This window comes from Mesoplodon bidens (genome assembly GCF_964165515.1).
Source record: "Mesoplodon bidens genome assembly, chromosome: 3".
Taxonomy (NCBI): domain Eukaryota; kingdom Metazoa; phylum Chordata; class Mammalia; order Artiodactyla; family Ziphiidae; genus Mesoplodon; species Mesoplodon bidens.
In genome coordinates, this window is record NC_138178.1 from 134,621,683 (window position 1) to 134,647,739 (window position 26,057).

The following is a 26,057-nucleotide window of genomic DNA, read 5'->3' on the forward strand; positions in this document are numbered from 1 at the left end:
TCTCCCCCTTGTGGCAAAAATTGAAAATACATTCTACTGAAGAATCCTAATATAGAGGCACTTAGTATTATTCCTTATAAAGTATTTTCACATAATTTTATGTGAATCCTCTAGCACACAGCATTTTCAAACAATATACTTAAGAGGTAGTTTCACAGTTTTCTTTAGTTCAGCATTGTCCAGGTTCTATTTGGGTAATATTCTCTATAGCAAAAAGCTGCAGGTTTGATAGACTACCACAACAAGATGCCAGAGTTCAAAGAAACCAAATTTACCCACAGTATAAAGATTAAAATGACAGGCAGGTAAAAAGGGATGGCTCCATTCCAAGGCACCTGCCTATTTAAGATTACAGGGGCATCAAGAAGGCTTCCTACCTCTCAAAGTTTAATCTAAAATATCTGAAAGTCCACCACTGGAGATTAATTCCTTGGAGTTGGTTCCATCCAATCTTCAAATTTAGTTTATTAATATGAAGATACTCTGGAAGAAAGACATTTTCCTTCATTTAAGATTGCCAATGGTGAAAACAAAAGGAAGTCACTCATCTGAGTATAAATGAAACTTAATTTAACTCATTCCAGATTCTTATCCTTATTCTTAACCCTCCATACTTCTTCCTATTAAGTGACCAGTCACTGATAATTCTATGTTTTATTGACCTTCCCGTGATTATAAAGTAATTTAAGTGGTTTTTGAAAGTAAACTTAATTCCAGTTTCAGACTTTTAAATTAAAAGTGGCTCAGTTGGATACTGTCTCTTCAACACAGTAATACAAATATTAGTATCTCGGCTAAAATGAATTATTGACAATTTTAATACATGTTTCACAGTACATATTAATATAGGAAAATACATGTTAGCAGCAGCATAATGTTGACCATGTTCTAATCCATTCCACCTGCTCAAATATTAGTAAAAATAATTATATATTTGTAATGCATCACTGCTGTCTAGTGCAAATCTATGCCTTCTGAATAAATGACTTTCCTCTGAGCTTGTTTGCTGTTTGGAGTATGATTGTTATATATTCATATTTAAATTAGCTTTGTATGGTGAGGGAGACTGCAACCTTCTAAACCACTTAGAAAATGAGCAAGTATGGTTAATTACTTGTCTCTCCCCCACAAAAGTGTTATTAATCACAAGAACTGAAGTTTAGTGTTACCTCCCAGATAACAATGTTAAAGTATACAGGGCCTAGTTTAAAAATATCAATCTTGTTAAGCCCAGGGTTATCAACCCAGCTGCTTCAAATCACCAATTAAAATTCTTACTCTCTAATGTGTCAGGTTTCTCTCCTATATACACTTGAGAGTTGTTTCTCCCCTAAATTTGGAAAGAGAAAGATTGATCAGTGGTAAGAATAAAAGTTAAGAGTTAAGGCAATTTTAAAAAGATTAAATATGCAATATTTGATTACATAAAAATGACTGCCTATTGCTAATACATTGAGTACATTTTTCTCCATGTTTTCCCTCCAGCATTAGCCATTTAAAAACTACCAATGCACTAAATAAACAACAGAATTGGCAAGCTTGTTACATTAAAACAGTCTGTTTTTGAAGGTAGAAATACTGATTTCTTCATATCTTTCAAGGTAGAGTTTTCATTCACTCCCATGTTACAAAATATGGTACAAAATACCTGAAGTCTTTCTGTTGCAAAAATTATTACTCAGTATTATGATTATGCAAAATAACTCACTAAAGAACTTTTTGATGGAAAGATTTCTAGTAGGTACACACTTAATATTCAATTAAAATTTCATGACCACTTATAAAATTTTAAAAACCAAATTTTATAAAAGTATGACCACACACCGGACACATTACGAAAAAGTCTAACAGTAAATTAGATATTAGCCCTGTATCTCAACTTCATAATCTAAACACTACAATGAGAACCAAACATTGGATGAAAAGAAAATTAGACTAAGCAAAACTGAGCCTATCAAACAATATTTTATGTTGCATAAGGAGAATAGTGTATAGAAGATAAAGTGTGAGAAACATTCAGGTTTCTATCTGAGTCTTTTACTTAGCTGTAGACCTTGAGCAGATCTACTTAAAACTTTCTGTGCACGGGGTCTGTCAAATGGAGATAATAGTACCCTACTCCTAGGGCTCCTTTGAAACCAAATGAGATAATGTATGTAAAGGGCTGAGCACAGTGCATGGGACTAAAGTCAATAAATATAGCTATACTTTATTATGCATCAGAATTTTTTAAATGCTATTTTTACTTTACGTACAATTATTTACAGTAACAATATGGACTGGTCTTTTCCTCCAAAGTACACAACATGTTTCAGGACAGACTTCTTCAAGCAGAGAGAAGTACTACAGGGACTGAAATATAGTTAAACTAATTGGATGAAAGCTCAGAATGCTTCATATGTCAAATTCTCCACTAGAAATCACTATGCTTCTAGAAAATATGTCATACTTCTGAGTCAATGGGCAATAAACGGTAATACATAGAATATTTTCGTATAAAAAAAAAAGTTAAACTCCCAGATCTGAGCTTTTAAAGTCACTAACAAATTATGCACCCAGGGAACCTTACTTACTCTCATGTGCAGTTCAAGCATGCCTTAAGCACTACTTCATAAACATGACCACCTTAATGGGTTTTGTGGCATTTCAAGAACAAAAATCTCTTTATCTAGATAGATGTAAATATTTCACCATCATAGATGAGAAAAAGGCATTTTAAGGAAGCAGTAAATTCTCCACTTTGAGTCGATCTACTGGCTAATTATTTTATGGTGAGTGAGAAGGCTGATATTCAACGAGTGATATATTTAAAGTGAAAGGAAAGGGATGGTCTAAAATATACCATGAATTAACTTACTTAGAAGCTCTTTTTAAAACAAGAAAGGTGCTAGGGATTTGCAAACATGGGGATACTCAAAATGAGGCTACTAATAACTGTCTTGAAATAGTCAGATAACCAACTGTCTAAAGATACATCCAGCCATTATTTAACAATTCCTCATAAGAAGTATTCAGCTACTTTGGTTAGCTGTCATTTTCAATATCATAACTTATAGAAGCTAGACTTCCTTCTTAAACCTGTGTTCTGTATTTCACTTTCTGTGTTATGAAAACATAATACACTCAAGCTTTTTAGCGAGTGTTTCTGCATTTTCTAAAAACGCAGTGTTTAAGAGTCTATTTTCAATTTCAAAACATTATCTAAACATTGCATGTTAGCTCATGTGAAACTAGGGAAAATTATAAAGATTCTCCTTATTCAAATGTTGACTAAAGTTACTGATATACAAAGTTCCATTATCGCTACCTAAAATTTTACCATGTGCATATGAAAAACATTTTACTTATTGACCATCTCTTTTGAGCCATATATTTTGAGAATTTTGTAGTGTCCATTAATATGAAAAATACTTTCAAAATGAAATCCAACGAATGCAAAGAATGCATACTGCTTTATACATCAAATTTTTTTTCCTTTGAGAAAGACAATCTGTTTCTAATTTTGATTATATAGTCAAGTATTTTTCTGTTTAAAAAGGAAGACCTATGCTATGAAAAATAAGAAACATCTTAAAAAGTTAAATAAAAAATAATTTATAAAATTCAGTATGGATGTCCTCAAAATGTAAAAATGGAGTGAAATAAAAAAAAAAACAATTGCAGGGAATTTGTTTATTGAGCATTTATGTTAACACTTCTAAATTAAGTAGTCACTTATGAGTTTTCTTTGTTACTGTCCTGTCAATGGACATAATGGAAAATATCGCACAGAACTCAAACATGGAAATAATACTTAACGAAATATCTAAGCAACAAATATATGTTTTACATTTAAAAAATTAATCCAAACAAAATAGTTTGAAGCACTTTTCTGATTTGGAAGTCTTAAAGTGTTCTCTCATGTTTTATTTGATATTTTTTTCCCTTTTTTATTTTTTTACAAATTGACACTGTGTACAAAGAGTTCAAGTGGCCAGTAAAACTACTGCTTTAAAATTGTTGGCTTTAAGTAACAGAGGTATAATTTGAATTCACATCAGAGCTTTCTAAAATGGCAATAGTACAAGCATATGACTTTCTCTAGTATCCAAAACCTGTTCTGGCTTTCCTTTGGCTAAGGAATAGAAAATTAGACAGCCTTCTAAAGCTGCCACAATTTCCTAAAATGCTTTGACAAAAGTTGGCATACTTCATTTCTTTTGCTTACCCTGATAACACTGGGCTAAACAGAAAATGAAGAAAATTCAGTCAATAGTAACTTAAACAGTAGCTAGCTCGCTCTGGACCTGGAAGTTTGGGTAAAGTTGATGAACATTCAGAAACATATTCTTAAAATTAGTTTTCCAGAAGTAGGCCAAAAAGCCTACATTAAAGGAAAAAGAAAAGTCAAGAATGAGTTGAACATTAAAGTTTATCTGTTCCTGAAGACTATGAAAAATACAATGAAAGCTGAAACACTACATATAGCTAAGAATGCATTCTCACAGAGCAAGTTTACAGTTTTTAGAGCAAAGATCTTTCTAAATTTCTGCTTGATGTTTAAAATTTTATAAGTGATTTATTATACCACCATATTAAGCCAATTCAATTAACTACATTCAGTAGGAATCGCTTCAGAAATGCCCTGAAAAAGGTAATGACAGAAACTATATATTTAAAAAGCAACTAGTCCTTGCAAAGTTTATCTCAAGACTTAGAATATAATGCTAACTATCAATTTCCAATTCCTCTTAAAATAGAAGACTACCTGCATGTTTAGCCATTCCATCTTATTCCAGTTTTGCATAAAGGTAGAAATCTTATAGGACTGCATTGTTGCTAAACACTGTCAATACTTCTCATATGCACCATTTAGACCATACCTCATTTTTTTACTTCCCTTATAATATTAAAATAATGAATAAATATGGTCCTTTAATTAAGATCCTACACCTTATCTTAAGCGAAATATAAAATAAGGTAATTTTATTAATTTCTTGCTAGCATTGGCTTAAAAATCTGTTTACCAAATAAGAAATTGTAAACATTTAAGTTTTTTTTTTACCCAGAAAGCAGATGTATTCTGATCCACTGCTAATACCTACATAAAACATTTCATCATTTTAGTTTTGTTTATAACATTTTTCTTGGAATAGTATTATTGTTGTACCTCAGAAAAATCCAATCAACCAACTACAAAAATTATGCCCAATTGTTAATTAACCTTCTGAAAGAAGCAAAAAATTCTCTAGGAAAACCTAAAATAACCTGATTCACTATTACCAGTGCTGAAAAGGTCATTGAAAATTGATAAATAACAAATGTAGTTTTGCTGGATTTTACGCATCTTTAGTGCAAAACAGGATGGTGAAATTTCCCAATGGACTATGTTAAAGAACATGAACCAGAACACTGGTAACATCTCATTTGCCTTCTGACACTAACATTTTCCAGGATGAAAACAATGACATATAGCTTTACAGAGTTTGAAATTTATAAGTTCAAAAATGGAATTAAAATCCAACTTAAGGGAAAACAGCAAAATATGCTTAGTAGTGTCCAAATTTCAAATAAAATCTCAAGGGTAAGTATGGCTGCTGTTTTTCTAAACAGTCATTTTTCAATAAAATGTTGGCTGTGTCATAAGAAACCGCCTGTGCTTTCTATCAACCAAGGCCCGCTGAAGTACAACACACTGCCCTGTAAATTCAACCTCAGCTGAAATGTCGAGCAAGGCGGGCAGATCTATAGTCAGCACGAAGTTGTACGAAGGAGTGAAGAATGTTCTTGTCCAGATTAGCAAGTTGTTCTCCTGAGCAGACTTGCTTTAAATTATCTGGGTTTACTACCAGAAGATTGCAAAGTGCATGCAGAGTATCAAAAAGCTGTAATACCAGAGGAATCTGAATTGAGATAAGAGAAGGAAAAAAATAACATTGAAACAAAATAATGTTTAGTTTTACAATCAGTTTGTTAATTCTTCTCACTTATGTACTATTATTCAGGACTTAACTAATGTTGGAGAGTTCCATGTTAGAATTTTTTAAAGTTCCTGAAGTGTTAAAACTCAAAATATTTCAGACATTATAAAACTCGCTATAATCTTTTTGAAAAGATTCATATTATGCCAATTCTCTTAAATAGTAATAATAATCATTTATACTTTTGTAAACTAGAATTAGTTATTGTTGATTTAGCAGGTTTCTTAAGTAATTTAAACATTAAGGGAAACTGATTTCAGAGAGATGTATATGAAGAAAGAACATATTTTCCTGATATCTGATATATGCAGCATTAGTCATGGGCGTTATTTAATAAGGTCATTCGGACTATGGAACTGAAATATGGCCTTGTCTAAAATAAAGCTCAAAGAAAAATGTGTTAATATTGAAAATATGACTGCAACAATACTTTTTGAGTTAGGAAATGTTAGATCTGTCTCACTACAATGTCAACAAAAGTTATAAACTTTTCACTAATGATTATAAGTCAGTACACATTTTTTATGATCTGACTTATGTTCTTGAACCTATTTACAAGTTTGATATTTGTGAATACATACCTTGAAGTCTTTGGCGCACTTCCTATATTCAGCAACATCACAAATTGCTAACATGCCACCCATACAACTATAGGAATATTGTTGAAGATGCTCATAAATAAGTCGATGAAAACGTACTCCAAGTTCCATCAAAACTGTATCCACATTCTTCCCATCCATGGAATTTTTAATCTTCTCCACTTGTTTTCTTACATAAGCACAGACTTTAACACAGGCCTGTAAAAATTTTTTCTATACTTATTACATAGAAATGTGTATCAGCTTAGCTAAGGAGAAAATACATATAGTTTCTCATTAATCTCTAAGTATAAAATAAAAAAACTTGGAGCATAATAAGATACATCAATGAATTGTTAACAAAAGTATAAACAAAGCAAATATTCTTAGTAGCATACTGAATCATTTTACTCACATTAGTATACTGAATCAAAACATTGTTTTCATCTTCTGGCTTAAAATCTGTTTTCTTTTGTTCTGCAGTCAAGATATGCTTCATTTGTCCAATCATACAATTTAATGTCCTAGAGAATTGAGAACACCATGTATTTGATCCATTTAATTTACTTTATATTTACTTTTATTTATATTATTTATAATAAATTAAATTTAAATTATTTAATTTCATGTCACCATTAGACTTTTACTATGGGTATACTTCAGATTTTAAAAAAGTAAATTCTAGGTCATGATATCAAAGACCTCTTAGTTTTATTAGCTTCCTGCTCAAAACACAGGGCAAAGATTCATTTGCCCATTACTCTATTTAAGGAAATCTTAAAGATCTTAGAAGACTGTCACTAATTTGTTTCCTTAACAACTATATTTGGAGAATGCTTAGGAAGGTAGTAAGATAGAGGGGCTTATGAGGGATGGCCAAAGTTTAGAAGAACAGGTGAGAAGAACCCGAGTTTCACAGTCTAAGGACAAGCAGGAGGCTGAACAAGTGATACTGAAGACCCAGTTGAGAAATGAGAGTATGTGTTTGTAACGGCACAAATAATGTTTGAGTAATGTGGTATTCTCCAACAGCAATCAGCCATCCGGTTATGGGAATAAAAGAGTCTGCATTAATCCAGATTTTAGGATCTGTAAGATAATTATGGTTAAAGGAAATAAATTTTAGGGTAATTACAAGGGAGTAATTAAAGAGATGGACCAAGCAATCTAAGCACAACAATGAATGAAATAAAGCTGGGAAAGGATAATAGATTGGCAAAAGACAAAGATATTAAGGGCTAGAGTTCCTGTAACTAACTTATATTCAAATATGTTTTCTTGAATAGAAGAGAAAGGAGTAGAATTACAGTAAATAAAAATATGCCCAAACCTAGTAGCATGGGCTTTAGAATCTGAGTCCCAAATATCCAGCATTATGATCTTGAGCAAACTACCTCATTTCTTTAAGCTTTCATTTCCTCACCTGTAAAATGGGAATAGTATTTCCTACTTAATAAATGAAATTATACAGGTAAAGATCCTTGTACTGTGCCCGGCACATAGCAAATTCTTGATAAATACTGAGTTGGCCAAAAAGTTCGTTCAGGTTTTTCATGGTACAAAAACCCGAACGAACTTTCTGGCCAAGCCAAATAGTAGCTATTATCATCATCGATAAATAAATGCCCACCATCATCTCAAAAGACAGAGATCCACTGCTCCATATTATGAACAGGTAATTAACTACAATAAACATTACAAAAATTTTTTGGGGCTTCCCTGGTGGCGCAGTGGTTGAGAGTCAGCCTGCCGATGCAGGGGACACGGGTTCGTGTCCCGGTCCGGGAAGATCCACCATGCCACGGAGCGGCTAGGCCCATGAGCCATGGCCGCTGAGCCTGCATGTCTGGAGCCTGTGCTCCGCAACGGGAGAGGCCACAAGAGTGAGAGGCCCGCGTACCGCAAAAAAAAAAAAAAAAATTTTTTTTTGGAACGTAGAGTCTGCATTCACTTAATGGAAGTTACTTTTAGAAAATCAGTATATTTATTTAAAGCATTTCAGATATTAGCCTGACAGTTTGCAGGCCTCTCACTGTTGTGGCCCCTCCTGTTGCGGAGCACAGGCTCCGGACACGCAGGCTCCGTGGCATGTGGGATCTTCCCGGACCGGGGCACGAACCCGTGTCCCCTGCATCGGCAGGCTGACTCTCAACCACTGCGCCACCAGGGAGGCCCTACATACCATTTTTAAGGGATGTGGAGAGAGGGGGAGAGCGAGAGAGAGAGGTGTGTGTGTGTGTGTGTGTGTGTGTGTGTGTGTGTGTGTGTGTGTGTGTGTGTGTGTGTGTGTGTGTGTGTGTGTGTGTGTAGGAGGGGGCATTTACAAAAAAAGATTTTAAATAGAATCTGCTTTAAAAGTAAGTCTAAACATACTGACTTCCATAAATAATAAACCTGGAAGCCAATAAAAACAACATTCTAATACAGATGAAAGCAATATGTAAAATTAAAATCAAACGTTATAGCAGGATGGTGGAATTAAAATAGACTTTTTTCTTCTCTGAAAATCATTTTCATGTTGTTACAATGGTGTTTTTACAATTGCAAGAGATAGCACAGGGAGATCAGCTCAGTGCTTTGTGACCACCTAGAGGGGTGGGATATGGAGGGTGGGAGGGAGGTACAAGAGGGAGAGGATATGGGGATATATGTATACATATAACTGATTTACTTTGTTATACAGTAGAAACTAACACAACATTGTAAAGCAATTACAGTCCAATAAAGATGTTAAAAAAATTTAAAAATAAAAAAATAAACACAACAACAAAAATGCAAGAGAAATAGTAAAACTAACAACTTGCCTATCAATGCCAGTATCTAATTTCATCTCCATCTGTTCAATTATTTCTTTTTTCTTCTGAAGGCATTCAGATAACTTAGGAGAAGAGCTATTGAATGTTTAAAGGGGGAAAAAGATCACATTAGTAGCCTTACAATTCTAACAGTTTTTCATAGGCATATATGTATTGCTATATACCTACACACACACACACACACACACACATTATTTTAATTTGCTCCCCAATCCAAGAAGCATATAAATAGTAAAGTAATTATTTAGTATTCACTATGCCCAATTCATTACAATAGTCACGCTAGGAAAAACTAACCCGTTAAAAGAGACGGAAGAGGAGGATTTAGATTTATTACTTTCATCTGTGAGGAGACATCCCTTTAGAATATAAACATGTGATTTTGAATTTCTGAAATTATTTGGTTTCCTTTTTAATTAAATTTCTGGTATATCAGTAAGAAAAATCACAAAGTCTTGAGAATATAGCAAATTATACTAATTAAAATTTGCAGACTAAACTAACACCCAATTCAATTGTATTTAGCTTTCCTATATTAAAAAAAATGAAAAAGAAAAGCAACTTGGTAGCCATATTTACCTTCTGAATATTACCTAAATGTCAAAAAACACCCAAAATATTAAAGAATATGCAACCCTAATAATTACATGAATTCTTTGTTATGTGACATTAGAGCTCTTTAAAAAGTAAATTTCCTTTCAAAATGTGATTCAGGGATCACAAGTAATCTTTATCTTTGAGATTGTTTCTAGACTAATTATTTCTTGGCATATCAACATTTATACAAAATGTCTAGAATTTTGTTTTCTATATGAATATTCTTCCTCTTTAATTATAGTACTACACATACAATTTTAAAAAGCATGTTCACATATATACTACCTTATTTAATCCTCACATGCTTTAAAAGTTCACATAAATTGATAGGAAGATATAAACAAAACCTTATTTAATGCCTCATCAAAACCTGTCCTATTGATCTCATAAAATTGTTATTGTACGTCTTTTTATTATAATAAGTGGGAACAAGCTAGAAGTTGTCTTTCATATCAGATTTAGGTTTATGACACATTCAGTAAACCAAAATTAATACCACAGAAGGAAAACAGGAAGGCAAGGAAGAGGAAAAGGGCTTTTACTTATTCCACACCCTCTTGTTCCTGTTTGATGTCTTAACGAACATCTATTACTTTTAAATTTTAACAAGAAGTAGAATATTATAATATTAATTGAAACACCAATGAAAATCGGACAATTTGACTAACCTTATTAGTGGCATAAGGTGATCATTAAACTGCTTGTCAAAAAGATGAAAAATAGTATTGGCCTGGTGCACAACATCCAAAAAATAGAGATTTGCATTCTTAGAATCTGAAGAAGGAATTCCTAAAGTTGGAAGGCATGTATATGTTAGAATCATATTAAAGAAATTCATGTAAGCAACAGAAAAAAGAATGTGGTTTTATATATACAACATGCATAAAAGTAACTGCTGTTTCATTAAATCAGCAATAATTTTTGTGGACAGAAGAGTAAAATTAAGCTTGTTAATAATTTAATAAAATTCATCCAAAGTTTTTACGTCCAAATTTTCACTATCTACTCAAGTCTTCATTATTTGCGGAGATAAATAATAAATAAATAAATAAATCATCTTGAACTATACCTTCTCCTTCCCTTTCCTGCCCTCCTATGCCCAATGATTCATGAGCCATGAATACACTTCTACCATTTTTCTTATAACCAGGCCTCATTACCTCTGGTAACAGTTAAAATAATTTTATTAGTATCCTGGTTCAAATCTCCTTATCTTTTATGCTATATATTGTTGCCATGATAATATATTTAACATATTTCACTCACCATGTTCTCTACTATTTCCTCAAAAATAATTCAAAGTCTCCTCACTGTCAACATAATAAATTCCAGATTTTCAGCACTGTATTCAAGCCACTTCACATTCTGACCCCAAAACAGACAGCTGATCTCTCCAGATTTCAGTTTCCTCTTTTGTAAGAGAGTAATAGTTAAACTCTAAGGTCCCTACTAACCACAGACATTTATGTTTCTAGCTAAAGTTCAAAGACATAAGGAGCTAGGAAAAATACTCACAGAAAATGAGAAAACAAAAGTTTAATACCTAGAGTTCTTTACAGGAGGAGGATTTTTTTTCAAAGTTTTAAAAATGGAAAATAAAGGTGTTTTATTTTCCCATAAACGACAAAATCACCAATTGATAAGAAAATAAAGGCTCCAACACAAATTTACAAGAGAAAAAAATAAAGTCAATATACATGTAGTAAATACTAATCCTTGCTATTAATGAAAGACATGAAAAGGCAATAGTGATGTATGTTTTTAACCATTAAATTATTAAAGTTTTTAAAGAATATTCAGTGTTGTGCAGAAAAGCTGGTATAATCATACATGCCAGCAGCAGTATAGATTAGTGGGAAAAAAACCCTTAGGAAAATAGTTTATACGTATAAAATTTTTTTTTAATTTGCAATACACTTTGATCTGTTAATTTCACTTCCAGAATTTTATCCAAAGAAAATAATTCAAAATAAGGAAAACACTTTAAGCTCTACAATGTTCATTGTAGCATTATTTACACTACTAAATTGCTGAAAAGGGGCTTCCCTGGTGGTGCAGTGGTTGAGAGTCCGCCTGCCAATGCAGGGGACACGGGTTCGTGCCCCGGTCCGGAAAGATCCCGCGTGACACGGAGCGGCTAGGCCCGTGAGCCATGGCCGCTGAGCCTGCGTGTCCGGAGCCTGTGCTCCACAACGGGAGAGGCCACAACAGTGAGAGGCCCGCGTACCGCAAAAAAAAAATTGCTGAAAAGATCCAAGATGTCTAATAATAGGGGGTGGTTAACTTTATAATATATATGCATGACAGAATTTTATAAAATCATTAGAAATAATAGCAGTATGTACTAACTAAATAGCTGCATGAAAAATGTTTATAAGGGACATTCTCATCCTACCAGAAAATTTTCTAAGCCCTTCCAAATTATGAATACTGCTATTAAAATGAAGAAGCTAGGCTTCCATACTAGCTAAAGAACAACTCCTTCATACCATATAGAATCAAATTCATGTTACTTTTTTATTATCTTCTTTAATCTTCACATCTTTGAGGTGGATATTATTATCCCAATACAAATTACCACATTAGCTTATTTGTAAATGGCAAATGTTAAATACTTGATGTCAAGTTTCTGCTGCATGGGGTGGAGGATGGGGGGAAGCAGGCTACAAATGCTTATCTACATCCTGCAGGTTAAAAAAAAAAAGGGTAAGAATAAACCACAAGGTTACTGAATTATGGGTAATTTTGCTTCAACCTTAGAAACTTTATGGAATGATGTTATATACAGTCAAACATTTTTGAGCACGTGCTATGTGCTTTCTAGGTGCTAGCCTATAATGGCAATTAAGACAGATAAGATTCCTAAGACAGGTAAGATTCCCGTGAAGTTCACTATTCAAGAGAACTTACATGCTGTTCTCTCTACTTAAAATACTCTTTCTCCAAATATTCAATTTACGCCTTCACTTCATTCAGCTCTCTGGATCATGTCTCCTCAGAGAGGCCTTTTCTGACCAGCCTTTCTAAAAAAGCCCTCTGCCCCTGAATTCCCCATCCTACCTCCCATTACTATTCTCTATTCCTTACTCAATTTTATTTTTATTCATTGAACTTACTAGTCATTTGTCTATCTTTTCCACAAGAATGTAAGCTGCATGAGTACAAGGGTAAGGACTTAAGCATGTGTTCAATGAATGAATTCTGGTGAGTGAGGCAGATATTAACAAATGAAAATTTCATTGTAACAAGTGTTATGAAAAAAGTTAATTCAATGATGAAATAATGCGTAACTAGGCTGGGAAAGGGGTATCACTTTAGCTAGGCCGATCAGCAAAGGCCTCTCTAAGAAGGTAGCACCTTAGCTAAGATCAGAAGGGTGAAAAGCCAGACATGACAAGAGCTGAAGGAAAAGGATTGGGGGGTAGGGAGATACCAAGTGCAAAGAACCTGAGTGAGGAAAATGAATGAAGGCCAAAGGGGCTGGGGTAGTGAGGGGAAATGCAATATGAGATGAAGATGAATATATAAGAGGAGGCCAGATCAAAAGCTATACTTTCTTTTTTTTTTTATTAGTTTCTGCTTTATAACAAAGTGAATCAGTCATACATATACATCTGTTCCCACATCCCTTCCCTCATGCATCTCCCTCCCTCCCACCCTCCCCATCCCACCCCTCCAGGCGGTCACAAAGCACTGAGCTGATCTCCCTGTGCTCTGCGGCTGCTTCCCACTATCTATCTACCTTACGTTTGGTAGTGTATATATGTCCATGCCTCTCTTTCGAAAAGCTATACTTTCATAAAGAGTTTCTTCTTGTTTTTCCCCTAAGAGTAACAGGAAACCACTAAAGGGTCTTAAGCAAGAAATTTTAAGACCCTTGAATTTATAACATAAATGTTACATGGAGTCAGTTATTTGGAAAGGTAAGAATGTACACAAAGAGACCAGTTAGGAATGGATAGAGATGATGATCTTTAAATCAGGGTGGCATCAGCGGAAATGGAGAAAAGTAGACGAATTTGAGTTATGTTTGGCAGTATACAGACAGGATTTGCTGACAGATTGGCTCTCAGGTTTGATGAAAAGAAGAATTATGATAACTCCGGGGTCTGGGCCTTGAGCAAACAGTAAATAGTAATGCCTTTTAAAGACATGGAAAAGAAGGGGAAAGGAAGAAGTTTAGGTGGAAGATAAAGAGTTTCATTTGGGATATATTAAATTTGAGATGCACACAGAACAGGTAAGAGAGGTCAAGGAGGCAACTGAATTAATGGGACTGGAATTTAGGGAAGAAGTCATTATTATCCTATTAATACCAGTAAACCCAGAAGACCAAAAATAAAAGAAAACATTTTATATGAATCTATTCCTCTCCAGGCTTATTTTGAAAAGGCTCACTTTCCTTTCTAAATCTTACTTTACTCAACTGTCTCAACCAGAATTGCTGTCACTTCCATTTCTGCTCCTTTGGCATTTCATAGCTTACAGCATTGTATTACATTCTTCCATTCACTGTAGTGACTCTTGTAGCCCTGGTCAATGTAAGCAATATGAGAACTGTGTCTTTCTATAGCTTCTAGCATCTGACAAATCCTTGTTACAGAAGCTCAAAAAGCATTTCATCGCACTGAACTGCTTTTGACAGATAGAGTTGAATGTATATAAAACATTATGCATACAGTTTAACCAAATAGGATCAAAGGAATTTAACATGAAGTATAACATAAATAAATATACTTACCAGCAAGTCCTGTTTCCAAGGCATAATCAATATGTTCAATACATAAAAATTCCACAAGAATGGTAAAAATTCTAAAGGCATTCCTTGGTAAATCAGAAGGATCAGAGAGCTTTAAAAACAAAAACCAAATACATCATTCCTCAAGTTTACCTTTAAAAAAAGGCAATTTTTTTTTTTTTTTAGCAATCAACTTTGTATAAGACATAGTCAGTATTCAGGTATCAAAATGATAACTTAAAACTCTTCCTGCCCACCCAAAATGCCTTTCTCATATACATACAGTTTCAAAGCCCCGTGTCTGTCTACAACTCTCCTGGCTTAGACTAGATCAATGTTTTACTGACCTGGATTGTAACCCATTAGTGGACTGTGACAAGAAAGAAAGAGAAAAGAAGAGAGAACCAAGAGAAAATAATGTCTAAAGTACACATTAAAACCAAATTATGTTTTAATGAAATAAACACATACAAACATAACATACACACACACATAAATACATATAATAAATGTACACTCAACTGCCATGTAAAGTGCCTTTCTTATTGTGAGTCACAGTAAAAGAATTTTGAGAGCCACCAAATGAACAAATGCTATTCTAGTAAAACTCAGAACAAAAAGGATTCTTTATTTTATTGGAGGGTGGGGATGGGAAATCAATAACAGACACACTATAAAATACGACAGGCTCAAATCCCACTTTCATCACTTCCTGGTTGAGTGAACCCTTGAGATGTTATTTAACCCCACCAAGCCTCAATTTCTTCATCTGTAAGGTAGGAATAATATTAATAGTACTTATATCCTAGCCTTGAGGTGAAAATAAAGTATGAAAATGCATGTAAGGTATTTTTAGCTAAGTGTTTGGCATATAATAGGTTCACAATAATAAATTTTCATTTTGATGTTGATGTTGCTGCTGCTGATTAACTACTTAGTAAAGGAATTATTAGTAATTATGCTGAGAAAATTAAATCCCTCTTTAAAAGTTAGAAAATTACCTCTCAACTTCTTATAGCTGTTTCCTATATTATTTATCAATTGATTGTTGCCTATTTGTAGTCTCCATTTGTGATCCACTCTCAGAGTAATGGGCACTGAAGTGCATAACCCACTTTAAATTCCCTAAATCTCTACTGATTATAAATACTAATTTGGTATTACTCAATTCCCTTCGTGGTCTTCTTAATACAATCCTAACCTTTACCCTTCATCAGTCTCTCTACCACAACCCTCACCTCCCTCCTTTGCTCACTGATGCTTAACAAATGCCCTTAGCAAGCCACAAAGAATAAATTTAATTTTTCACATTCCTCCTCTCTACATCCGTACATTCATGCATAACTCATTGAAGAGGTAGACTGAATATGTGTAAGGACATAGAAGACATAAACAACATTGTTAATCAACTGGACCTAACTGACATTCATAGAATACGCTATCCAACAACATCAGGATGTACATTTTCTTTAAGTATTCATAAAACACTTTCCAAGATGGATCATATTCTGGGCTAAAAAACAAGTCTCGATAAATTTAAAATGGATTCATATCACACAAAGTATGTCCTCTAACCACAATGGAATCAAATTTAAATCAACAACAGAAAGACATCTAAAAAATCCCCTAATATCTGGAAATGAAATAACACACTTCTAACCCACTCTTGGGCCAAACGAAATCAAATGGGAAATTTAAAAGTATTTTGAGCTGAATGAAAATAAATACAACAAATTAAAATTTGTGGTATGCAGCTAAAGCAGTACCTTAAAGGGAAATTTATAAGACTAAATGCCTATATTAGAAAATAAGAAAGGTCTCTAATCAATGTCTCACTTCCACCTTAAAAAACTAGAAAAAGAAGGGGAAATGAAACCCAAGTAAGCAGAAGGAAAAGAAGTAATAAAGAGTGGAAATCAATGAAATACAAAACAGAAAACAGAAAAATCAATGATACCAAAAGCTGATTCTCTGGGGAGACCAATAAAACTGATAAACCTCTAGCCAGAATGATCACACACAAAAAAATACCAATCTTCAAAAATGAATAGGAGACATCGCTAAAGATTCTACAAACGTTAAAAAGATAATAAGCTACTACATATAAAATAAACAACAAGGTCCTACTGTAAAGCAGAGGGAACTATATTCAATATCTTGTAATAACCTATATTGAAAAAGTATATATTATGTATATATAACTGAATCACTTTGCTATACACCAGAAACTTAACACAACACTGTAAACAAATTATACTTCAATTAAAAATCACACACACGGACACACACACAAAATCAATTGACCATAAAAAAGATAATAAGGCAATACCATGAACATCTTAATCCCAATAAATTCAACAATTTGTGTGAAATATACAAATCTTAAAAGACACAAACTACCAAAGCTCACTTAAAAAGAAACAGGTAACTAAAATAGCTCCATATCTATTAGAGAAGTTAATTTGTAGTTTAAAACCCTCACAAAGTTAAAAACTGCAGGCCCAAATGACTTCACTGGTGAGTTCTACCAAATATTTAAGGAAAATATAACACCAATTTTACATAAACTCTTCCAGAATATTGAAGAGGAAGGAACATTTTCCAACTTATTCTATGAGACAAACATTACCCTGATACCAAAACTACACAAAGACATTACGAGAAAAAAATATGTATACGTCAATATCCCTCTTGAAGGCAAACACAAAAATTCTTAACAAAAGTTTAGCAAACCTAATCCAACCCTACATAAATAGGATAATACATGATGACCAATGGGGTTTATCAAAGGAATGCAAGGTTAACATTTGGAAATCAATGTAATCCAACCACATTAACAGAACAACAATAAAAAAAGCATTTGACAAAGTCTAACATCTAATCCTTATAAAAACACCCAGAAAACTAGGAATAAAAGAATTTCATCAATCTGATAAACAGCATCTATGAAAAACAAATGGGACCTAATTAAACTTAAAAGATTTTGCACAGCAAAGGAAACCATAAGCAAAACTAAAAGACAATCTACAGAATGGGAGAAAACATTTACAAATGATGCGACTGACAAGGGATTAATTTCCAAAATATACAAACAGCTCATAAAGCTCAATAACAAAAAAACAAACAACCTAATCAAAACATGGGCAGATGACCTAAATGGACATTTCTCCAAAGAAGACATACAGATGGCCAAGAGGCACATGAAAAGATGCTCGACATTGTTAATTATTAGAGAAAGGCAAATCAAAACTACAATGAGGGGCCTCCCTGGTGGCGCAGTGGTTGAGAGTCCGCCTGCCGATGCAGGGGATACGGGTTCGTGCCCCGGTCTGGGAGGATCCCACATGCCGCGGAGCGGCTGGGCCCGTGAGCCATGGCCGCTGGGCCTGCGCGTCCGGAGCCTGTGCTCCGCAACGGGAGAGGCCACAGCAGTGAGAGGCCCACATACCGCAAAAAAAAAAAAAAAGAAAAAAAAAAAAAAAAAAAAACTACAATGAGGTATCACCTCACACCAGTCAGAATGGCCATCATCAAAAAGTCTATACATAATAAATGCTGGAGAGGGTGTGGAGAAAAGGAAACCCTCCTACACTGTTGGTGGGAATGTAAATTGGTAAATGTAAATTGCAGCCACTATGGAGAACAGTATGGAGGTTCCTTAAAAAACTAAAAATAGAATTACCATATGATCCAGCAATCCCACTATTGGGCATATATCCAGATAAAACTATAATTCAAAAAATTACATGCACCCCTATGTACATAGCAGCAATATTTACAATAGCAAGACATGGAAACAACCTAAATGTCCATTGACAGATAAATGGATAAAGATGTGGTGTGTGTATGTATAAATTTATATATATATATATATAATGGAATATTACTTAGCCATAAAAAAGAAGGAAATAATGCCATTTGCAACATGTATGGACCTAGAGACCATCATAGTAAGTGAAGTAAGCCAGACAGAGAAAGACAAATCTCATATGATATACCTTATATGTGGAATCTAAAAGAAAAAGAAACGACACAAATGAACTTATTTCCAAAACAGAAAGAGACTCACAGACACAGAAAACAAACTTATGGTTACCAAAGGGGAAAGCGGGATGTGAGAGGGATAAATTAGGAGGCTGGGATTAACATATACACACTACTATGTATAAAACAGATAACCAACAAGGACCTACTGTATAGCACAGGGAACTATACTCAATATTATGTAATAACCTATAAGGTTACATATTTATATGTATACATATATATATATATACATATCGCTGTGCTGTACCCCTGAAAGTTACATGATATTGTAAATCAACTATATGTCAATAGGGGCTTCCAAGGTGGTGCAGTGGTCAAGAATCTGCCTGCCAGTGCAAGGGACAGGGTTCAAGCCCTGGTCTGGGAAGATCCCACATGCCACAGAGCAACTAAGCCCATGCACCACAACTACTGAGCCTGAGCTCTAGAGCCCTCGAGCCACAACTACTGAAGCCCACGCACCTAGAGCCCATGCTCCACAACAAGAGAAGCCACCACAATGAGAAGCCTGTGCACCTCAACGAAGAGTAGCCCCTGCTCGCCACAACTAGAGAAAGCCCGTGCGCAGCAACGAAGACCCAACACAGCCAAAAATAAATAAATAAATAAATAAATAAATAAATAAATAAATAAAATTTAAAAACCTATACATCAATAAAAAGATTTTTTTTAAAGAAAAACCTACAGTTAGTATCTTATTAATGATAAAGACAAGAATAATGCAGTGTATAGGGAGGGTGGGAGGGAGAAGCAAGAGGGAGGGGATATGTGGATATATGTATACGTATAGCTGATTCACTTTGTTATACGGCAGAAACTAACACACCAGTGTAAAGCAGTTATACTCCAATAAAGATGTTTAAAAAAAGATTAAAAAACAAACAAACAAACAAAAAGAATAATGCAAGGTGTATGCTCTCGCCACTTATAGTCAGCATTGTATTGGAGGTCCTCACCAGGGCAATAAGGCAAGAGACAAAACAACAGGCATCTACATTGGAAGGAATAAGTAAAACTGACTTTATTGGCAGAAAACATTATATTCTATACAGAAAATCCTGTGGAATCTACAAAAAATGCTATTAGAATAAGTGAGTTTAGTCAGGTTGCAGGTACAAAATCAACATATAAAAATCAACTGTATTTGAGAACTCAATATTGCTAAGACGTCAATTCTCCACAAACAGAACTATAGATTCAAAGCAATTCCTGTCAAAACCCCAAACTTTTTTTTTTCCCAGAAACTGACAAATTGATTATCAGACTTATACGAAAACGCTTTCTATGGTAATGTTAGAGGACTCACACTACCCGATTCAAGATTTATAGTTACAGTGATCAAAACAGTGTAGTATTAAACTTCCAGAAGAAAACATAGGCAGTACATAGGTCTTAGCGATATTTTTTTGGATCTGTCTCCTCAGGAAAGGGAAACAAAAGCAAAAATAAACAAATGGGACACAGTCAAACTTAAAAGCTTTTGCACAACGAAGGAAACCATCAACAAAACAAAAAGGCAACATATTGAATGGGAAAAGATATTTGCAAATGATATGCAAGGGGTTAATATCCAAAATATATAAAAAACTCATACAACTCGATATAAAAAAACCTGATTAAAAAATGGGCAGAGAATCTGAACAGACATTTTTCCAAAGGAGACAAACAGATGGCCAACAGGCAGATGAAAAGATGCTCAACATCACTGATCATCAGAGAAATGCAAATCAAAACCACAATGAGATACCACGTCACACCTCATACAGAATGGCTATCAAGTCTACAAACAACAAATGTTGGCAAGGATGTGAAGAAAAAGAACCCTGTACAATGTTAGTAGGAATGTAAACATTCCTACTGGCACAGCCACTATGAAAAACAGTATGGAGGTTCCTCAAAAAACTGAAAATAGAACTACCATATGACCCAGCAATTCCATACCTGGGTATATATCCGAAAAAAAACAAAAACATTAATTCCAAAAGATACGTGCACCCCAATGTTCAGAGCAGCATTATTTACAATTGCCAAGATACAGAAGCAACCTAAGTGTCCATCAGCAGATGAATGGATAAAGAAGATGTGGTATATATATACAAGGGAATACTACTCAGCCATTAAAAAAATGAAATTTTGCCATTTGCAGCAACATGGATGGACTCGGAGGGCATTATGCTAAGTGAAATTAATCATACAGAAAAAGACAAATACTGTATGATATCACTTATATGTGGAATCTAAAAAAATGCAACAAACTAGTGAATACAACAAAAAAGAAGCAGACTCACAGATGCAGAGAACAAACTAGTGGTTACAGAGCAGGGGGGCAGGGGGCAATGTAAGGGTTGGGGAGTGGCAGGTAGAAACCACTGGGTGTAAGATAGGCTCAAGGTATTGTACAATGTGGGGAATATAGCCAATATTTTGTAGTAACTGTAAATGGAAAGTAACCTTTCAAAATTGTTGAAAAATTTTTAAAAATGTATTTTTTTAAAAAGAAAGAAAACTTAAGGAAACAAACAAAAGAAAGAAAATATAAGAGGAATCTTTGTGACCTTAGGTTAGGCAAAGATTCCTTAAATATGATACCAAAAATACCTCCCATAACAGAAAAGTGTTAAATTGGATATCATCAAAATTAATAACTTCTATTCTTTGAAATACTCTTTAGATATGAAAAAGACAAGCCACAGACTGAAAGAAAACATTTGTAAATCATGTATCAAATAAATGAATTTTAACCAGATATACAACTGTCAAAAAATAAGAAAACAGACAACCCAATTTTGAAAAACGCACGCAAAATACACCAAATAATATACATGAATGGCAAATAAATGCAAGAAAAGATGCTCATTTTTAGTCATTAGGAAAATGCAAACTAAAACCATAATAAGGTATCATTATATACCTTATTAGACTCTAAAATAAAGACTGATCATACCAAATGTTGGAAATCATGTAGAACAAATGCAACTCTCTCATATACTGCTGGAAAGAATGTCAAACGAAACAACTTTGAAAAACAGTTTGGCAGTTTTGTAAAAAGAATTACCATATCACATCATATAGCTACTCAGGAGAAATGAAAGCATATGTCTGCATAAAGACATATGCATGAATATTCATAGCAACTTCATTTGTAATAGTCAAACACTGGAGCCAATCTAAACTGCCATTAATAGGTAAATGGATAAACAAATTGTGGCATATTCATTAAATACTGCTCAGCAATAGAAGAACATACTAATTAATACGCACAACATGAATGAATTTCAAAACATTTATGCTGAGTTAAAGAATCCAGAAACACATGTATACACTATAATATACTATAATCCCATATATTAAAAATTCTAGAAAATTAATCAACTTCTTGAAAAATCCTATTTAGCTTTCAAGACTCAGTACCGAAGCATCCCCTTCTTTCTGAAAACTAATCTACAGTGAAGCAGATCAGCAGTTGCCCAAGGACAGAAATGGAGGCGAAAGGGAGATTTTAAAAGGGCAGAAGAAACTTTTGGAGGTGGTGGATCTGTTCATTATCTTGACTGCGTTATAGTTTCACAAATGTACACATAATTTACCAAAGTTATCAAATTGTACAGTTCAAATACATGCAGTTTATTGAATGTCAATTATATCTCAAAGTTACTAAGTTTTTTAAAAAGAAAGGAAAAAAACACCAATCTGCTCATTACACTGCCCTTTTTAATATCCTTTAAAGCTTCCATCATCACCTAACAAGGTCAAGTCCAAATTTCTAAGTATGGTATACAAAGAGTTTTTGTCTACATTTTCAACCTCCTGACTTATTACTCTCCCCATATACTTTTTTAGTTCAAGCATTTCATACTGCTTGACTGATATCTGTATGTCTTTGTGTACGTAATTTTCTCTAGTCCTGAAACAGCCTGCCAGAATCATCCTCTTGAAGATATCCTATTTAGCTTTCAAGATCTAGACCCCAAATGTCTCCTCCGTTTTAAAATCTTTCCTGATACTCTTTCTCAATTCCTTAACCAGGCAGAGCTCGTTGTTTCCTCTTTGGTCCCAGCAGTGTTTACCTACCTTGCACTAATTCTTTATATGTCTACCTCTTTCCTCCACACTATTCAAAAGTAATGTAAATGTCCTGTATTTATAACCTCAATGCCTAACATGGCAGATGGTACAAAGTAAACACAAAATAATGTTTGTTGGATCAGACTACAATGAATTAAACTGATTTTCAATCTCATGACTTTCCAGAGGTCATGATTTAGACCTAGTTGCTGTGATTCAAATAAATATGTTGACAGCTTCATGTTTGATAATCCAATGCTTTAGAAACATTTTAATATATTTCCAGTATTCAGAAAAGTACAGATATTACTGTACCAAATATACCCATCACCTGCCCAGATGTGTCATATCTTAACATTTCTCCAAATGTACTTCAGATTTTCTTCCTTTTGGGGGGGCAGGAGTTATCCAACATTATACATATAGATAACATCCCTTGGGTATTCCTCCCAAGGCAACCACTACTCTGAAGTTGTTTATCACACCCATGCTTATGTATGCTCCTGAGTAATATAAAGTATTGTTTTACTTTTTAAAATTTTATGTTGTGGTATACTGAATATATATTTTCCCCATTTTGCTCTTTTCACTAAACATTGCATTTTTGAGATTTATTCATGCTGATGATACATATAACTCTAGTTTAGTCATTTAAATTGGTATATAGTTTTCTAGTATATGAACAATGTCAGTTTATCAGTCCTCTTTACAGCACACTTTTGTTTCTAATTTTTCACCATGACAAACATAGCTTATGATGTTAGACATGTCATGTGCACCTACAAATTTCTCTAAGGAATTAACAAATTACTCTCCAAAGTATACCAATGTTTACTTCCATTGGCAGTGTATGAGAACTTCTATTGCTCCACACCCTTACCAATACTTAGTATCAACAGACTTTTTACTTTTTGCCAACCTATCGAGAATGATATAGTATTTTCCCTGTTTTAAGTTTCATTTCCCCACTAGTGAGACTGAATATCTTATTGATAATTTATATTTTCTGTATTTATGTGTAGCATTTGACTTGTTTTCTATTGATTTATATTTATATGTATAATTTATATTGATTTACTATCTATCAATATAAGTATATAGACAATATACATCAATGCAAATAAAAAATTAAGACTGCCTGAACTCTCAACTTCATACTTAAGAAGTATGTACCTCAGTTTCTTCCTCTGTAAAACAGGAATAATAACCTCACAGAAATGTTACAATGATTAAATGCGTTAATAACATACCTAAAGTGCTTAGAATAGTGCCTGGAACATAGTACGTGGTATACAATTATTAACCACTACTATTTGTTTTATAAATCTTCTGCTAGTAATATTGGTTACAAATACCTTCTCAGAGGCTGTGACTTACCTGTTACTTTGTTAAAGTATGTTTGTGGAAGAAATTCTAAATTTTTTTTTTTTTTTTTGGCGGTATGCAGGCCTCTCGCTGTTGTGGCCTCTCCCGTTGCGGAGCACAGGCTCCGGACACGCAGGCTCAGCGGCCATGGCTCACGGGCCCAGCCGCTCCACGGCATGTGGGATCTTCCTGGACCGGGGCACGAACCCGTGTCCCCTGCATCAGCAGGCGGACTCCCAACCACTGCGCCACCAGGGAAGCCCAGAAATTCTAAATTTTAATGGAGTCAACTTTTCCATTCCTTTGATATCTGTGTTCTTAAACATCCTTCTCTCCCTAACGCTCTATTTCTTTATAAGACAGGTCTAACTTTCCCTTTCATATCTTGATTTAATATCTCACTAAAGAAAATTTGACACGCTCAACTTTAAAATTATGTTAAAATATACTTCTAAATAATTTAAAAATAATTCTGTTCCCCAAGCAAAAATCCTTTTTATTACAATAAACAATTGTTCCCAACCAGAGAAAAATTAAAATACACAACTATATACAAATAAAATAAATTTACAATTACTCTTACCCTATGACATCTTTCAAAGGCTTGCTTGGTTTCTTGTAAAAGATTAACCACCACTTCTTGGGATAGGAAAGTCTCTCCATGAGTATCGATACTTGGTCCCAGTGGTAAGTTGGTACGCTGTCTAATTCTCTCTTTCAAATCTTGAATACTAGTACATAATACCAACAAATGAAAAAAGAACACTACTATACATAGATTTCAATTTCAAATACTCTCAAACTTAATATACATGAACTAAGAAAAAGAAAGAAGAATGAAAAATAGACCAACAGCCAGGAGCCCTAAAACTTTTAATTTCAGTAAGTAGTTCTGTAAAGTGAAGCAAGCATTAATCTCTAAACGGAAGACGTTTGTCTGAAAAATGAGTAGATTTGGAGTTATTATCTCTAAAGTCTCTTTCAACTCTACGATTCTGACTCAGTAGCCCAAAACTCCTTGTCTGGTTTCCTTAGGAAGTGGGCTTTTCCAAATAAGTTAATATTCCAGATAACTAAATGGTCCTGCTTAAAACAAACTCTAAAATTTTAAAGATTTTTAAACATATTAACCATTTAAACATATTGTACATTTCTTCATTATTATTAAACATAATTTAGCTTTTCTCAATGACTGAGGGTCATTAAGAACATTTATTACATGATAGTATCTTTAGAAAATTACTTTTTTTTTGGTCCTAGAATATATAGCTCCAGACTGTGAACTAATTTTTCAAAAAATTCTTATGATTCTTTTTTAGGTTTTCTCTTTTACTTGCTACTGCCTTTGAGATGTCACTTCTTATTCCTAATTATAATCTCTCCATGATCACTATTTAATATATGACAAACTGGGAAACAAGAAAGTGATTTGGGTGTGCATTATGTGAACTGTCAACTCTGATTATATGGCTCCACAGAGGTCATTCTGATTCATCCTAAAATCAACTCAATTCCAGATAGTTGAGATCTAGATAACTGAGTTGCCACCAATTCTTACAGCAAATCATTTAATTTTATTCTAGTAGGTAAGTACATTCACGTTTTAATGTATCACTTAAATAATTTTATGCCCAAGTCATGAAAAAGCTCAGGGTACAAAACTGTGAACTATCTGCATTTTTTTTTTAACCACACCTGCAATAGCAGCAATAAAACAATGTGCTTCCTAGTCAATAACCTGGAATAATTTACCCAGTCTAAAAAAAGGAAGGCAGGCAGGAAGGGCGCGAGGGAGGGAGGGAGGAACTCTTTATGGTACTAGTATTCTGCTTTACATTTTAATAATGTTATGTAGGAACATTTCAACATGTGGCTTGAGAGACAGGATTTG

General features: G+C 33.9%; 1 protein-coding gene across 1 annotated transcript in view; it reads right to left on the reverse strand.

Annotated features, from left to right (window-relative positions):
- Positions 1-795: 795 nt before the first annotated feature.
- EXOC5 (exocyst complex component 5) overlaps positions 796-26,057 on the reverse strand; it is a 56,819-nt gene continuing 31,557 nt past the window's right edge. The window contains exons 12-18 of the mRNA XM_081230259.1: positions 24,750-24,897; positions 14,693-14,801; positions 10,620-10,740; positions 9,343-9,429; positions 6,954-7,062; positions 6,542-6,757; positions 796-5,882 (exon numbers count right to left, since the gene is read on the reverse strand). Coding sequence (XP_081086385.1) covers positions 5,694-5,882; positions 6,542-6,757; positions 6,954-7,062; positions 9,343-9,429; positions 10,620-10,740; positions 14,693-14,801; positions 24,750-24,897 — 979 coding nt within the window. The 3' untranslated portion in view covers positions 796-5,693. The remainder of the gene's footprint in view (positions 5,883-6,541; positions 6,758-6,953; positions 7,063-9,342; positions 9,430-10,619; positions 10,741-14,692; positions 14,802-24,749; positions 24,898-26,057) is intronic.